This window comes from Carex rostrata, chromosome 11 (assembly GCF_964058835.1).
Source record: "Carex rostrata chromosome 11, lpCarRost1.2, whole genome shotgun sequence".
In the NCBI taxonomy this organism is placed as follows: domain Eukaryota; kingdom Viridiplantae; phylum Streptophyta; class Magnoliopsida; order Poales; family Cyperaceae; genus Carex; species Carex rostrata.
Window position 1 is genome coordinate 8,504,616 of NC_135928.1, and position 16,901 is coordinate 8,521,516.

Genomic DNA, 16,901 nt, shown 5'->3' on the forward strand with positions numbered 1-16,901 from the left:
CTGTTCAAATAGATATCTTAGTTCTAATCATTTTAATTATTATAGTGAAAAATGATCAAATTTTGTAGCTTAAAAATTTATCACATATAAATATAAGTTATTTACCAAATTGTGTTGTATATATTGACCTTTGCAATCTGACTTTTGCAGTTGAATGGTATTAATTATATAATATTAATATTTTAATACTCGCACCGTCTTTGATTATTTTTTTTCTCATTTTTCACGTTGGATAGTATATCAAGATTTGAGGTGAATACTTAAGGTATATATGGTCGACATTTAAGTAGTAGAAATTGGTAGGTTAAATCTCCACCTTTCTATATGTATAAAAAAAAAATACTAGAAAACCTACAGTTTTAAAAGTTCTCTTTAAAAATTGTTTAAGTTGTCCAAAATTCTCCATATCTAAAGTAAAAAAAATAAAATAAATAACTTCACAAATCATGAAAGAGAACAAAAACTTATCTAAAGTCATCCATTTAAATAAAAAATATAAAAATATCCATAATATGTGTCACCAAAATAAAATAAATGAATACAACAGCCATGAAAGAGTACCAGTACCAATACCTGTTAAAACAAATTGCTTTGAATGAATCTAATATGCAAAAGTACCAGTACTTGTTAAAACAAATTAATAAACGATCATAACAAAAAAAAGGATAAAAATCATGGCATCAACAAAAGTCCTAGCTGAGTCATCTCTCTAACTCATCTGTCTCTTCTAAGTCATCTGTCTCTGTACCTAAAAACCTACAAACCGTCGTGAAATAATATTTTAGGTTTTCAAAATTAACTTCTCAAGTCTATATGTAAGTTTAAAACAAAGTATAAAATAATATTTTAGGTTTACAAAAATTGAATCGAAAGATAAAAATAATAAAATAATAAACAAATAGATAAATAAGTACATCTACCCTGTCATTTGCTTTAAAAAGGCATGCCAACATGCAAATTTACCAAAAGAAAAATACAATGAGTATAAATTTACCCAAAAGAAAAATATAATGGAAATAATATAATAATATAATAAAACGAATTTACACTAACAGTAATAATTAATTAAGTTACTCCTATTGTAAACTGATCTAATTGAGTTTTTGGGATTTGCAAATCATTAAATACTAAACAGTTGAAAATGAATGAAATCAATTTATAAAATGCATTTGTGCACAAACAGTTCCTATCATAATTAAGATTAATGAAATCTAAAAAGAATGCTACAAAAATGCCACACCTGAAATTAAGGCCAAGCAAGCGAGAGAATGAAGATACTGCTCTGGATATCCTACCAGATCCTCGCCTGAACCGGTTGCTTTGTACTCGGTGTAGACCTCCTTGTATGCGGGCAAGTTGTGGCATAGACCTGATCTCCTATTATTCACAACATAACCGACACTATTTATCTAATGGTTTAGTGTTTCTATAGAGTGCTATATAAACATATATGAGATGATTAAAATATTTAATTAATTTATCTGTATTTTCAGTGTGATGATTAAATTTTTTAATTTTTCTGCATTTTTTTTATTAATATTGTTTGTTAAAGATTTCAGACTTTCACATATCTGATACATAATCAAATCATGGTTAACTATGACAATTGAGAATGATAATAACAGAGGTTAGTTATTGCCCAAAACTACCATTTAAACAACAGTCAATAAGCAAGAAAAGACAAGTACTTTATAACAGAAAAGTTTTTTTTTGGATCTGACCGATACCAGTATCAGGCCTGACTACCAATGAATTAGCGGCAAAATTATAGAGTGAGGCTACAGTACTATGCATAGTGCATAATGGTCCGTACTATGGATCGATATCTCCACTTTCGAGGTTCAAACAGTCAATCAGAACCGTTCAACATGGTCTGTACATAGAAAGGCAAAATTTAACATTGTTTACAACTTTTTTACTATTTGTTCAAATAGATAGAAAATCACTTGATCTAAAGATTCTAGACCATTCAAAAGTAGCAATTTTCTACCTACCTAAAATATAGTAAAAAAATTCTAAACCATGTAAAATTTAGTCTGCAAGTACATTTCTATATACAGATCATGTTGAACGGTTCTAATCAACTATTTGAACTTTTAAAACAAAGATAATGATCCATAGTACGGGCCCATATGCGCTATGCATAGTAACATAGCCTGACTTGTGCAAAATTATAAGTTGGTCAGACGGCTTTACCTGGTTAGCATCATGCACAACGGGATGGTCAAACGTCTCGACCACTGATTCGAAGCCGGACCCACCAGAAATTTGTGGAATGGAGCGTCTAGGTGGGGTCCCCAAAATGCCAAGTCCCTGAATTGCAGCATACTGCAATGGTATTTCCATGAGTGCTTGTAGAGCAAATTGTGCCTCCTTTGCAGAATCAGGCATGTTCATTGACATTATCTCAGTGAAATTTACAAACTGAAAATAATAACATGATCTTGGTGATTACAAGTATACAAGAACTATGAAAAGTGAGGCTATGGCCTATGGTATCATGCATAGTGCGGATTGGTCCGTACTACATATGAATATCTTCGTTTTCAAAGTCCAACTCGTCGATCTGAACCGTTCAACATGATCTTCATATGAAAATGTACTTCCTGAATTTTATTTACATTGTTTAGAATTTTTTTACTATTTTTTTATATAGGTAGAAAATCACAACTTTTGAATGGTCCTGAATTTTTGATCAAGTGATTTTCTACCTATCTAAAAAATATAGTAGAAAAATTGTAAAAAAATGTAAAATGTGATGTACAAGTACATTGTCATATGGAGATCATGTTAAATGGTTCATATCAACTGTTTGGATTTTGTAAGCAAAGATATTGATCCATAGTACGGACCAATCCAGACTATGCATAGTACTATAGCCTCACTAGAACTATGAAATAAGATCACAATCTTGCTAAACTAAAAATCACTGTATCAATCCAGAATTTTATTTTCTTACCCTTCTATTTATTTGTTTGCTAGGGAAAACTTTTTGGACTAGGGGTTTGGACTTTGGAGGTGGGGAGGGGATGTACTAGCATCTTTACTTTTGACTTTGAAGAACAGTTGATGCTCAACTCAGTATTAATTAGTAAATCTAGAACAAAAAGCACACAAAAAGAAAAATGCACTTGTAAGGCAGCGATCTGCTGCTGCACCGACTTTGTACCACAACCAGCACATGCTTGTAATTTGGTACTGGTTGGTAATTTTACGGTTTTCCCATCTTCCCCAATTTTATTGGTGCAATTCTAGATCTGAAGTCCCCATGTCTTACTGGTGTAATTGAATAATTGTAATTCAACATAGCTCTTATGTTTAATCTAAAATGACATAAATTAAAATTTCTCGCTTTAAGAACATAGACAATGTAAAGTAGTGCAAAACCTGGAAATTATCAAAGTGGCGTGAATGTAAAAAGTTGTCATAATTGTTTGCAAGATCCCAGGGGCCATCACCTACTCCAACCAGTACTATTGACAGCGGAAAATTGCTGAAAACATAAAAATGAACATAACACAACCTCAATCAAATCAACATAATTGTAATGAACACCAGAGATGGGCTAAGGTGATTTGTAAAGCGTAGATCCTCTTGTGCTTTACGCCCTAATCTCCATTTGCAAAGTTCAAATAGTTGATCTGAACCGCTCAACATGATGACCTCCATATTAAAATGTGATTGGAGACCAATTTTACATTTTTTTGGAAACCTTTTCCTATTTTTTAAAAATCATTGTTTTCATAAAAAATAGCAATTTTCAAAAATTATAAAAAAATAGTAAAAATTAAAAAAAAAAAGAGAGTAAAATTTGGTCTCCAAGCATATTTTAATATGGCAATCATGTTGAGTGGTTCGGATCGACTGTTTGCACCTTAAAAAGGCACGGAAGGGCGTGAAGCACAGGAGGGCCCATGCTTTATAAAGTATATTAGCCCAACTCATGAACACAATCACTGAGAATAATTACCTAGCCCTCTGTATCGCCACTTTTGTGCATTCCTCTTGGTAGCTTAAGTTCTCACTATAACTGGAACTGACCTGTGTCAATGGAAATTTGCGCTACTTAATTTACAAAAACTAAAAGTTAATTCCCTAGCTCAAGCAAATTACAGAAATATATGTATCCCCAATGGCTGGTACACAACAAGCAACAGTATATATAGAAGCAGTGATACAATATTAATTCTCCAATATACCTGTCCATCAGCAATTATAAGTAAAACATGGTAGAGAGATCCACTCCTTATAACAATATCCACAGCCTTGTTTATTATAGGAGCAAAGGATGTGGGCCCTACAAGAACATTTAAGGAAAATATTGAGTTAAAAGTAATATTAAGATACAAGAAGGGCCTGAATTGCGAGAAAGAAGAATTACACATTCATATATCAATACTGAAACAAAAAGTTGCATTTTACTTTGAATTTAATTTGTTTGATTTTCAAGTGATTTGTGTAAAAGGGTATCTATTTGCCTTACAGTATTTAACAACACTTCACCACAGCTTTATGTATGCCTAATTGAGCTCACAAAAAAAGAAAAAAGAGTCATGATTAAGCAAGGATCAACAACAAAGAAATAAAACAAATTAAACTATGGCAATAAGTAACCAATCTAGCAGGATAAACAATTCCTGCAGGGGAGGGGTATAATAGTCTTTTTGGTGAATGAATTTACCAGACAACTTCTTATCAGGTACAAGCTCCCTATATCGTGCCTGAACTTCAGCAATCCCATTGCAAGCCCGGCCATCTGGATAAAAGCTGAACACATCTTTGTCTTTTGTTGATGCTGTTAACAACAAATTAAAACCAACATCAATTTAAAGTATAATAACAGATAGTGGAATGAAGCATTTGAATATAAATAGCACACAAAAAAATTTGGGTGCATCACAGTGGGGGTCAATTAAGTTGTTTGTAAGAGATTTTGTGAAAAAAAACAACAACTACATTATATAATTTTTTATTCTAATTTTGCTTCTTCTTTGAACTTCCCATTTAGTTGATATATATGAGAAGGGATCCACTTACACTCTTTTTTGGTGACACCGGATTACATCTTATATTTTCAAAGTTCAAATAGTCGATCCAAACCATTCAACATGATGGATATGTTAAAATGTGCTTGCAAATCAAATTTTATATTTTTTTTACTATTTATTAAGATAAGTACAAAAATTCGTTGGTCTGAAAACAACAATTTTGTAAAATATTTAATAAATAGTAATAAACAGTAAAAAAAATTGAAACAAATGTAAAATTTGATTTGCAAGCACATTGTAATATATCCATCATGTTAAACGGTTTGGATCGACTGTTTGGACTTTGAAAAGTTTGAAAATGTAGAGTGTAATCCGGTGTCACAAAAAAAGGGTGTAAGTGAATCCATCCTCGATATATATTCATCAAGTATCTCAGTTGATTAGTGTTCAGATGCAATTGACTTGCCCTTTCTTAATTTTACCTCATCAAATAAAAGCAAATGAGTCTGCTATGACAGTAAGAACACAGAAATTTTCCAAATTGCAAAATCCCAAATATGACATTTACGTACCATCTCCAAATCCGAAACATGGTATTTTGTTGTCTTCATCAAAATTTGACAAGGTGTTACCGATGCAAGATATTGCTTGTTCATATGGATTTTTAGTCTCGCCGATATGATGCAAGCTTAGTCCATTAAACGACTGTTTTCCTGCCAATTTTAATGTACCAATTAATCCAAAATAAAATAAAATGAAAACAATTGTAATTAAATCAAGGATTGCTATACTAATCAGGTCAAAAACTGACAAATGCAAATCAGGTATGCTTTGATTATTAATCAATTGAGAGTTAATTGATTTATTTCTATTAAATTAAGATAAGATTGCACAATTGAGTCTCATAAGCCTAACCAAATTTGATATATTTCACCAAAAAGGTTTACCCGAGTAAATTTTACCAAGGGTAGCTTGCACACAATCCTAGATTAATTGAAGAGATAACCAGTAAAAGAAAAAAGATAACAACCTTTCCACTCATTGCTCTTTGTGAAATCAATGCCGATTATTAGATTTGATGACTCCAGATTTGCTTTCTGCAAAGCCTCTATCACCTAGGAGGCAAAACAAAGAAGAAAAGTTCACACAACAAATTTAAAATAAAAATTATCTCGATCGGGCCACACTACTGAGATTATCATCTACTCAAATCAGGTCAAATGAGGGGTTAATTAAAACCCTAACAGTGATCATTTCAAAAATCTCAATCAAAAACAAAAAAAAAAAAACAAATTCTACAAATGTTAACCAAAATCAAAAGATATGTATAACAATTGAAACAAGTACCTCCTCCCAGCTTGTGTAATTATCCGGAATCCTGTAGGAGTAGTTCATTGTCAGTTGAAAGCAACACTAACAAAGGAGAAATTGAACGATACTTAGCTTAGAAGAAACCAGTGGATCATACCTCCTCCGTATATAAAAGCGGGGTAAGTAGAAGCGAAGCGCGTTAAAGCATATCCAATTCCTATCATCGCGAGGACAATCTAATAAAAAAGAAAAATGTATTGCGCGCCAAGCGCCTTCTCTCTCTCGAATTCGGATCCCCTAAAGGAGAGAACGCAGTTAATCGATTTTGATCTCGATTGTCGGATTGGAAATGGACAGCCCAGATCCAATAGAGATGATCCAATAAAATTGATGTAATTGGAGAGAAGACGGACTCGGTTCTAGTAATTGATTGATTAAGTAATTAATGAATCTGTACCTTGTGAAATAACGCGGGTGCAGATTTTAACAGAGTAGTTTTAACGTCATGCAGTGCACATACTATAGAATCAAAACTGAACAACATATGGTTTTTGCGCTGTATGATGCTAAAATATCTTTGTTAAAATTGCACCCAATAACACCGTGTGATGGCTCCGCGGGCAATCCGTGTGTGAAGCGTTCTCTCCAAATTCCAAAGAGAGAGAGAAAAAGTGTTTTACTTTTGTTTATATTTAGATCCGAATGCTCCTCATAAAATTTGAATTAATGGACTTATGCGGGCAGCACTGCTCTCAAATTTGGACAAAGATACTAACGTAACTGTTTTGGCTTCATGCAATACACAGTTATATGTTTTGTATTTTAATTTTTTATTGTATGAAATTAAAACAACATTGTTAATATTTTTATTCTGATACATACTGTATACTTTGTGACTCGGTGGTAGGAGAGAATTTATAAGGAATGATCTAAAATGAAGTTCAAAATTTACGGTTACATACTGTATACTTTCTGATACATACTGTATACTTTGTATTTTAAAGAAATGATAAATGCAGGGGCGGACCTAGCTAGGTATATTCAGGGGCAGCTGCTCCGTCTGGATTTTGAATTTTAGTAATGAGGGAGACGTTCCGATCTACTTTGTTGTTCCTGAATTTTTTTTTTTTGTCCTCCACTGGATGTTTAATTTGTAATTCAAATTAAATTTACGGTTAAAATGAAAATAAATTTCTTGAATTATGATTGGTAACTAGAATTATATGTTAGAAAAGAGGAGGGATCCAATTACACCTTTTTTTGGTGACACCGAATTACACTCTCGATTTTCAAAGTTTTTAAAGTTCAAATAGTCAATCCAAACCGTTCAATATGATGGATATATTAAAATGTGCTTGCATATCAAATTTTATATTTTTTGAATTTTTTTTACTATTTATTATGTATTTAACAAAATCGTTATATTTAGACCATTGAATTTTTGTACCCATCTTAATAAATAGTAAAAAATATTTAAAAAATGTAAAATTTGATCTGCATGCACATTTTAACATATCCATCATGTTGAACGGTTTGAATTGACTGTTTGGACTTTAAAATTATAGATTGTAATTCGGTGTCACAAAAAAATAGTGTAATTGGATCCCTCCTCGTTAGAGAATCAAAAATTATAAGTCAGAGTATTGGAAAGTATAAGTTAAATATTTTTTTATCGAATACCTAATTAGTTAATGGATTTAAATCTGATTAGCTATTTAAACTTGATTCGATATTTTTTTATTCTCTCCTGACAAAAATCCTGAATCCGCCGCTTAATAAATGTATTCCTTTTTATCTACACGTCAGATATGTTTTCTTTTTAAAAAAAATAAGTCGATAATAAAAAATTATTCACGCCTTAAACTATTGAAAATAGAAGTACTCATAAAATTACTGAGAAATAATATCAACCATGATTCTAACTTTAATTGTGGTTCATAAAACCTTCTCAATTTCTGTGTTCTTGAACTAGAACTCTAGATCAGAGAAATCTTTTTCAAATTAAAAATACTCATTAAAATTTAATTATGCAATAGAAACTTAGTACAAACTCTCATCGATTTATGACTTGAACAAGTTTCTATACAATACTTAAATGTGAATAATTTTTACAATTATCAATGAAGAGAACTAATATCTCTCCTCTATATTATGCACCTTAAATTGATTTGGATGACAGAAAGTCTAACAACTAGGATTTATTAATCTAAATTCGGATTGAATCTGAACCCTCCAGTCAAATAATCTGTTTGCATTGATTAAATACATTCTTGATGTGTGTAAAAGTCTAAATTTAATTAAAATTGGACCCGCAACATTTATCTCTATCACACATATTTGCATATTTCCTCAATTTTTTTCGCTGATCCGCAAAAAGAAAATTTCTCCCCAACGAGCCCCTCCCCTCCCCTCCCCGACCCTTTCTTCCCAAAGAAAAAAAATGGGTTGAGAGAGAGAGAGAGAGAGAGATGGAGAGAGAAGGGTAAGAAGGATCGTCGTCGATGGGATGGAGTTGCGAGACGAAGTGGACAGTGGCGAAGGAATCATCGATTCGCTAACAGTCACCTCTCCCAAGTGATTTTTTTTTGTTGCCCCTTCTCCCTCCCCAATCACTTCTTCCCAAATAGAAAAAAAAGAGCTCTAATCGCCTATCCTGCATCGCCATGGGGAAGAAGCAGTGGATCACCTAACGCGTGACTTCGCGCGAGCAATCGAACCACGGCCACAATGCCGACCAACACGGCTCGCCTAGGGTAAGAGTTTCCTTTCTATATCTCTCTCGATTTTCTCCTTTTGATTCTCTCTCTCTTTTCAATACGAAATCACCCCGTCTCTCTCTTTTGGTTCCACTGTCTTTTGTACAAAGATGGCCAATTTTAGGGTTTAGATTTTTATGATTTTGTTTAATGGTTTAGGATTTACGGTTTAGTGAAACTTACTGTTCTATAGTTTAACCTCGGACAATTTTAATACATGAACTGTTTCATGGAAGCACAATTAATGTAGCATAATTGATTATAAAGAGTAATATCATTTAGTTCAATAATTCAATTATTCTGGATCCATGACAGTAGTTGGACAGTAAATCAAGGGCCTCGAAACACTGAAATTTGGGTTTAATGCAGTTGAGTAAAGGCTTAGAATACTAAGTTTATTTCTTTTGGTTATCTGCGCAAAATCATGATTCCCAATTTATTTATTTCCATTATTTCAATTTGTGCAAAATTACGATTCCCAATTTATTCATTTTGATAGAACAGTACCTTCTAATTGGTGATTTGCCTAATTATATCAATTTGTCAAATGGAAACAATGCATAAAACTGAACTGGTAACCCGACGAGTTGAGTCAACTAAATTAAATAAATGGATACTGAATTTAATTAGGATAATTAAATAAATTTACAGGTACAGAGCTTGCAAACCTCTTCGTCTGTCATACCCAAGCTGTTCTGCTACATTTCACTGCCCAACTGTATCAAGCATACTCACTACCAGTAGTAGCGATGGTGTTGGTACAGAGAATGATACCAATCACAACTTTTGGCACAGAATGAGGTGCCCCAGATGTCCAGCTGATACAGAAGGGTGTTTCATTTCTGCTCCTATGCTTGCTAATTAGGTTGGAAATATTTTTTCTATTTAATAGGCAAATATTCACATATCTTTTTTAAAACGTTACGTGATGCACGCCTTTGTGACATAAGATAGTCTTGATTTCTTGATCCTATGTTGGGGGGGGAGAGGTTTGAGGCGGAGTGGTTGGTTAGTCTAAGTGTCTTCTAAAAAATGGAGCCAACAGGTATTACATCTATGTTATGTACTGGTAAATTATAAAATACATCTTTGGTGCATTTATGCATGAGATCCTGAGGTTTGTCTTTGGTGTTAGAATATTCCCCTCAGAAATCAAGCTCAGCAAACAATACTACTAAAGGTTCAGTTAAGCATTGATTAAAAAAAAATTATTCCACTATCCCTGATAACAGACTCTTATTTTATTACATAATCTTTCATCAAATTTCACATTTCTGAAACTAAAATTTTCCAAAGGAATCAAGGAAAATCGCTTAGCTGGTGCTGATGAGGTCATGTATGCACTTCATTCTGAAACTGGTGAGGCCAAGAGCAAATTTAAGGCCTCCGAAAAGCTAATCAACTCTTTTTCCATATCACTTAGTAAGCAAAGTTGTATTAAAGGGGGCTCTATATCCAGTCAAATTGTACGTTTACTGTTAAGTTCTAACCCAATTCATGTAGGTTATACTATAGTTGCATATTAGCATCCTTTATCAATACTTATTTACATAAATTTCTAATGCTCATACAAACCTGCTATTTTGTGATCTTTGCACAAAGCATTGCTTATGCATCTTCATATTTGTTCTCACCAAACATGTCCTGAGTTGGGTTTTTTAAGAAATAAGAAATAATAATAATAATTAGCTTAGAAAATATTTACTGAGTAATTTTTCATTATTATTGTGCCCAACATCATATCGCAATGGTTATGAATTTGTTTGGATTATGATAAGAGTAAAGTGGTCAAGTTTTGTTTTTTAAAAGCAAATCAATTCTAATTTTGTTGTGGCCTTTGCAAACATCATAATACATGGGCCTTTATTGTACAACACTGTAGTCATGGTATATTTAGTAAAAAGTCCATTCTTTTAAAGCAAATTTGCTTTTAATTTTTAGTTCTAAATGCTTTCAGATGAGAGATCTATTGGTGTAGCAAGTAAGATTTCGCAAATTATCGGTCTAGATAGCAACATTGAGCTCGTGACGATTGCTTCTGATCATGTATGTTTATTTATATTTTCAAACAAATATGTGATCCATGTTAGATAACTTAGTAGAAGCATTACATAATTAGTTCCTGTTTACAATGACCTTGGTTGTCTTGATAGTTTTAATCTCGTAATATGTATGGATTATGGAATTGCATTACAAAAATATACTGGTACAAGTTAGTACAAGTGGTTAGCTATAAAAAATCCTTGTATTCTTTTTGAATAGGATTGATGAGTTACAAGTGACACTAATCTAAGATGTTGCATTTTTTTACCCTTTTTCTGTCTTCCTTGAGTACTGTTTGAGACTTGACATTTCTAAATTAAAAATCGTTATGCTTCCTGAGAGTTAATGCTGTAATTGATGTTGGAAATCATATATTCATATTCCTACGAGATTTTGAGACAAAACCCAACCATGCACTATCCACTACCAGTTAATACCGGTGTCAATTTCTTGTTTTCTTTCTCATTCCTTAAAACAAAACCTTGAGAATAACTTTTGGGACTTGTGGCTCGTACCAGGTTGGTATAATATCCAGGGGCATATTGGTAAAGTATGGTCTGTTCACGAGTTGTTTTCAAATTATGAAATAGTTAGTTGCTTTTATTACAATAAATTCAATTGCAGAAGAACTTTTAATTTTAAAATTTTATTTTATGATATAGTTGGTTAATTTCAAAATTTTGTTGCAGATATGTCATGCCGAAACTAGAAAACTAGCTTTTCGGGGGTTAGGTTTAGAGGGGAGGCAGATTTCAAACACAGGAACTTCAGTTGTCACAACTCCATTTGCTATAGTGTTAATATGTCATTTTGTTTGAGATTTTTTTTTATAAAATATGCCAATAAGATAAGAAAAATATATTGTTTAATATGTCATTTATAAAATATTATTTGTCATTTAGTCTAATATTTTTTATGACAGTATGTCGTTTTGTATGAGATTATTTTTATTCTCTTGTAATATTCCAACATTATGGGCTCGATACTAGTTGTTCATTAAGGCCTCTGAATTGAAAATATTCCAACATTCTTTCACTTGACCTCAAATAAACAATAATAATTGTAAGCCTTTGATAAACGCTCTTTAGTATTTCATCATATCATTTTCACATTTCCTTAACACTCTAATTAAACCATATTTACTCATGAGAATTATGAAGTTCACATGTGAATTTATAAAGCACATTTTCTTCCATGTATATGCAGGGACAAATTCAAGATTTTAGTCAGAGATAGGCACAAAATATTGATAAGAGTAATTTTTTTTTCTCTTGACGAATTGAAACGGAGTAGTGGATAGGGATCTAAATAAGTCACAGTATGACATGTTTCTGTCACGGCATGTGTGCCGGTACGTGTCGTGATCATTCACATGACGTAATTATTTTAAAAAAAAATTAACACGATAAGGCACATCACGCAAAAGATTTGGTCATGGCACGACACATAGTCACATGTAATTAAGACCATTAGATCTTAATCGAATGCTGAATCTTAAAAGATTATTTAAGTAGAGTAGCGAATAGGACTGCATCTTTTCTTTTTCTTTCTTTTACACGAATCAGTCTGGGTTAGTGTATTTATACTCGGGCGGGTACGGGTACCCTGGGTATACCCGGGACGGGTACGGGTACGTCTCGGGTACGGGTATACTCGGGTACAAGGGTATACGGGTACAGGTATGGCGGGTATAATTTTCAAAAACCAAACCCTACCCGTCCTATACCCTTACCCGTGTACCCTTGACGGGTAAGGCGGGTACGGGTTTTTTTTTTTGCTGGTTTTTTTGTTGGTTTTTTTTTTGTTTTTTTTTCTGGTTTTTTCCTATTTTTTTCTGGTTTTTTTTGTTGGTTTGGGGGGGGGGGGGGGAAATCAGATTTTTTGAATTTTGAAATGGGATGAACAGTGGTCGGGTATACGGGTACGGGTTTAGTCGGGTACGGGTAAACTCGGGTAAACTCGGGTAAACTCGGGTAGGGTATGGTCGGGTATTGGTCCAAAATAACGGGTCCGGTCCGGTTTTTGCCCGTACCCGCGTACCCGAGTACCCGACCCATACCCGGGCTCAGGCACGGGTACCCCGGGCGGCGGGTACGGGCGGGTATGGTCGGGTATACCCGACCCGGGTTTTATTCAAACTCTAGTCTGGGTTGACTTTCTTTTCCACACAACTCTTTTCTAGGACTGTGAATTAAATTCAGGAGTAAGTATTATATCCATTCAGGAGTAGACACAAATATAAAATGTCACTGAGTCTAAAAAAAATTTCGAATTCAAAAGTAGACAAGTGACTACTCCTAACCCTTCATGGGTCCGCCCATGCATGCATGTATTGCTTGTTGAAACTTAAATTTTTCATTTCGATTTATTTTCGATCTAATTAATTCATTTGTATGAACCTTTACTCATTAAGAGATAGAAAGCTGAAAAGACGCTGTTTGGTGAAGTTTGTAAATTGGGATAAGTAGCATCAAGTACGTTGATAATTAAATGGGTCACTACAGTAAGCGGATTGTAAAAGTTTTCTATTATTTTTTTAGTTGTTAAAGCTGATAGTATTTGATGGGTTTACTTACATTACATAATAAGTGTCTCAAATTAAGGATTGGTTTTACAAAGGGCTTTGAAGAACAAAGATGTTTGCAATAGTTGCTAATTGAGCTGCTTTTATTACCATAATTTACATTCATGATTTTTTTTTACAGAGCACTAACTGGATAGCACATGTATGTTTTGCTAAAATAATTACAACCTACGAAACTATCTTGTGCGATATAAATTATGGTTTTGTTAGCGACATAATTTATGCTTCTATTACCATAACCTACATTCATGATTTTTATGTTGTATGAGAAAATGGTTTTGAAGAAAGGAAGATTTTTTAAAGCAAGCATTAAACAAGTAAGATTTTTAAATTTAAGCTGGATGTTGTCAATTATCAGGTTTGCACTATTAACTAGATGCTGCCAATTGCCAGCGTTTATATAATTCTTTCTGAAATTACCGTTTTTTCCCTCCCTCGGGCATTATTTTTTCTGAATTTTAATTTATGAATGTTGGTGATTTCAAAATAGCTAATAAATCGGTTCAAATGTGTAATTTAAAACTTTTTGAAGCTTATACAAATTTTTTGACATGATTACAATTTTGAAATTGGATTGCTGTCATTCACAACTCCTTTAGAAAAGAAACTGTTACCACTTTCATTGCATTAATAGATCTGATATGCTGAAAAAGAACTAGAAAGCGAAACAGAGAATCTGTTCTGTGTGATGGAGGACAAAGGGGAATTAACAAATTTAATAACCTACAATCTATGGTTATTGCAGCATGTCTGGTAACACTTTCTTGATGCAGCAGTAGATTGTTTTGGGAACCATGATTTCAAAGGACATTGGGCTGAACCAACACAGTAAGACTAAGAACACACTGTGGATGGATTTAAGAGGCTGTATGATCATCACAGAAGATGCAGAAGGAAGTGTTTAAGCCTGATACATTGACCTGTTACATTTTACCAGATCCATACACGAGCAAAAAACCAGTTAAAGCTAGAAAAGCATTTTGAATTTAGACTTTATTAGGAGATGCCGAAATTAAGTTGCATAGTACCTCTTACATTAGAACTGGCCAGTTCAAGTAGTATCCTACTCTTCTGATCAAATTGCTATCGCGAGAAACACAGTAAAGTTGTTGCTACTTCTTAAATATGGACCATAAGATAGCAACAATACCGGGTAATGAACAGTAAATATCACACCTATGACGAACACCAGTTTTTTCTCAGTTTTTACAGGTGCATGACTAGATAAATATTTTAAAAGTAGATTAGCATGATGTACACTGATACTACTATAACTCCAAATTGAGCCAACGGTCAATTCTAGGTAACACCGTCTTTCTTGCAACTAAATTACAGAATAAAACTTTATTCAATAAAAGATTAACCAGAAAATTTCAAGCCATCAGGATCAAGCTGAAGCTATATACAAATTGGCAAATAATTTTGTTTTCATTCACTCGATTATGCATGCTGAAGCTACAATCAGTGCAAAGGGGAGTTTCGTTCTTCATTACCACAAGCTGAAATCACAAAATTGGAAAAGAGAACTGTTGCATTAGTAATTAGTCCCATGTGCAAATCATAGAAGTACAAAATATTGTGAAATTCTACTACAAATAAACACCACTATTAACTTATAAATTCAAAATCACATGTATTTCAGTACATGTATCAAATAGTTCAGAAAACATTTAGTTGGGAGATCTGACTGGCTTGTGTTGAGGTAAAAATAAAACCAACTCAGGAATAGGGGTGTTCATCAGCTGGGTTCTGTTGAAACCGAACCGAACTAGACAAACCAAAGTTATAATTCGGTTTCAAAAATAGAAACAAACCGAACCAAAGTTTTATTTCGGTTTGTTCGGTTCAAACCGAAATATATTAATTTTTTATTTAAAACAATTGATTTATAATAAACCGAAGTATATTAAGAAATAAACCGAAGTATTTAAAGCAATTTATTAAGAAATAAACCGGGGCAGTCCGGACCAAATTCATAATATATAAAAGTTCGGTCAATTCGGTTATTTTGGTTTTAAAAATTTCCAAACCAACTGAACCGAAATTATAATTCGGTTTTAAAAAGAAAAAACGAAACAAACCATTAAACCGAAAAAACTGAACCGTTTGGTCCAAACTAATTCGGTTCGGTTCAAAACCGAATAAACCGAACCCAATGAACACCCCTACTCAGGAATAGCACAAACAAATTTATGACATACAAAGGAACCCCACATTAGCTTTTACAAAATAAAACCATAACAAGAAACTTGTTTAATTGGTGAACCGAATGGAGTAGGGCCTGTTGATCAATGATCACTTATCATGATATTTGATTAGGCTGAATAAACTAAATTTTGCAATCTGTCAGTACAATTCAACGAAGAGTTATGAAAACAAATAGAAAAAACGGGTGAATTAAGTTTATACCTCCGCAGCAGAAGCAGCAACAGCAACAGGTCAAGAGCATGAAAATATCATGGCAGAAATGCAATAATCCGACGGATTTGGTGGTGCTCACTTCATCATTGACGGAGGTGGAGGCGCCGCCGTTGGACTTGTCAGATAGGAGCGGCGCCGTCGCCGAAGATGCCTTGCTACGCTTCATGCGGTGGAGATTCAACTCGAGCTTCTCCAGGTACGCCCGCTTGAACGAATCCCTAATTTTCAGCGATGGCCATAGATGCATGATTTGAGACAAAGGGGGGAAATGGAGAGGATAGAATCTTGTTAAAGAGGAGATTCAGAAAGAATCGAATTTTGATATTGACTTCATACATCGCCCGATCAACAGAGAAATGAAAAAGTATATAATTTAGTGCGCTGCATGAGTTGAATTAGCTCTGTCAATATATTTACCAGAAAATCAGGAAATTAGTTACAGAGTTAAGAGGGACGGAGCAAACAAGAGAAGTGTATAGCCAGCACATGCCTGAAACGAAACGAACGGGTTTATGACATGTGGGTCCAGAATGCAGTGGTTAATCTTCTCTCGTGATTATATAATGGGCCGCAGTTGTTACCCGTACAAAAGGCCAGAACTTAAAAAGCCTGGTAATAAGAATTAATTGTTAAACCTAACAACTGGGCCTTCATGTTGAATGTTAACTTATTTTCTTATTAAAAGCCCGTAGGAACACATATTGGACGTGGCCTCGTTTAATGCAAAATTCAAAGCAGGAGCATTTTTCTTTTTTCATGTGATGGGAATTCTGAAATGAATACTTCTGATCTTAATTT

The 16,901-nt window shown here is 33.4% G+C and overlaps 3 protein-coding genes across 6 annotated transcripts in view; 2 read left to right on the forward strand and 1 right to left on the reverse strand.

Moving 5' to 3' along the window:
* LOC144562064 (large ribosomal subunit protein eL42z/eL42y) overlaps window positions 1-16,901 on the forward strand; it is a 78,648-nt gene that overhangs the window by 13,940 nt on the left and 47,807 nt on the right. The window lies entirely within an intron of this gene.
* On the reverse strand, window positions 465-6,843 carry LOC144561868 (E3 ubiquitin-protein ligase RGLG3-like). The gene is made up of 12 exons (XM_078310966.1): window positions 6,757-6,843; window positions 6,457-6,596; window positions 6,336-6,366; window positions 6,019-6,103; window positions 5,561-5,701; window positions 4,682-4,795; window positions 4,200-4,297; window positions 3,971-4,041; window positions 3,388-3,493; window positions 2,197-2,424; window positions 1,241-1,377; window positions 465-756 (listed from the first exon to the last, which is right to left on the reverse strand). Exons 1-12 carry the CDS (start codon window positions 6,841-6,843, stop codon window positions 702-704), a joined length of 1,293 nt encoding a protein of 430 aa, XP_078167092.1. The 3' UTR covers window positions 465-701.
* Window positions 8,719-12,050, forward strand: LOC144561504 (uncharacterized). Of its 4 annotated transcripts, none has more exons than XR_013513868.1 (5): window positions 8,719-9,052; window positions 9,707-9,920; window positions 10,352-10,477; window positions 11,013-11,101; window positions 11,788-12,050. XR_013513868.1 is itself a non-coding variant. In XM_078310467.1 (5 exons), the coding sequence occupies exons 2-5, from the start codon at window positions 10,088-10,090 to the stop codon at window positions 11,914-11,916; spliced, it is 357 nt and encodes a 118-aa protein (XP_078166593.1). In that variant the 5' UTR covers window positions 8,719-9,052; window positions 9,707-10,087; the 3' UTR covers window positions 11,917-12,050. The 4 variants fall into 4 exon arrangements, 1 of the variants encoding a protein (XP_078166593.1); XM_078310467.1 differs by having other exon boundaries at window positions 9,707-10,100; XR_013513867.1 differs by having other exon boundaries at window positions 9,707-10,477; window positions 10,997-11,101.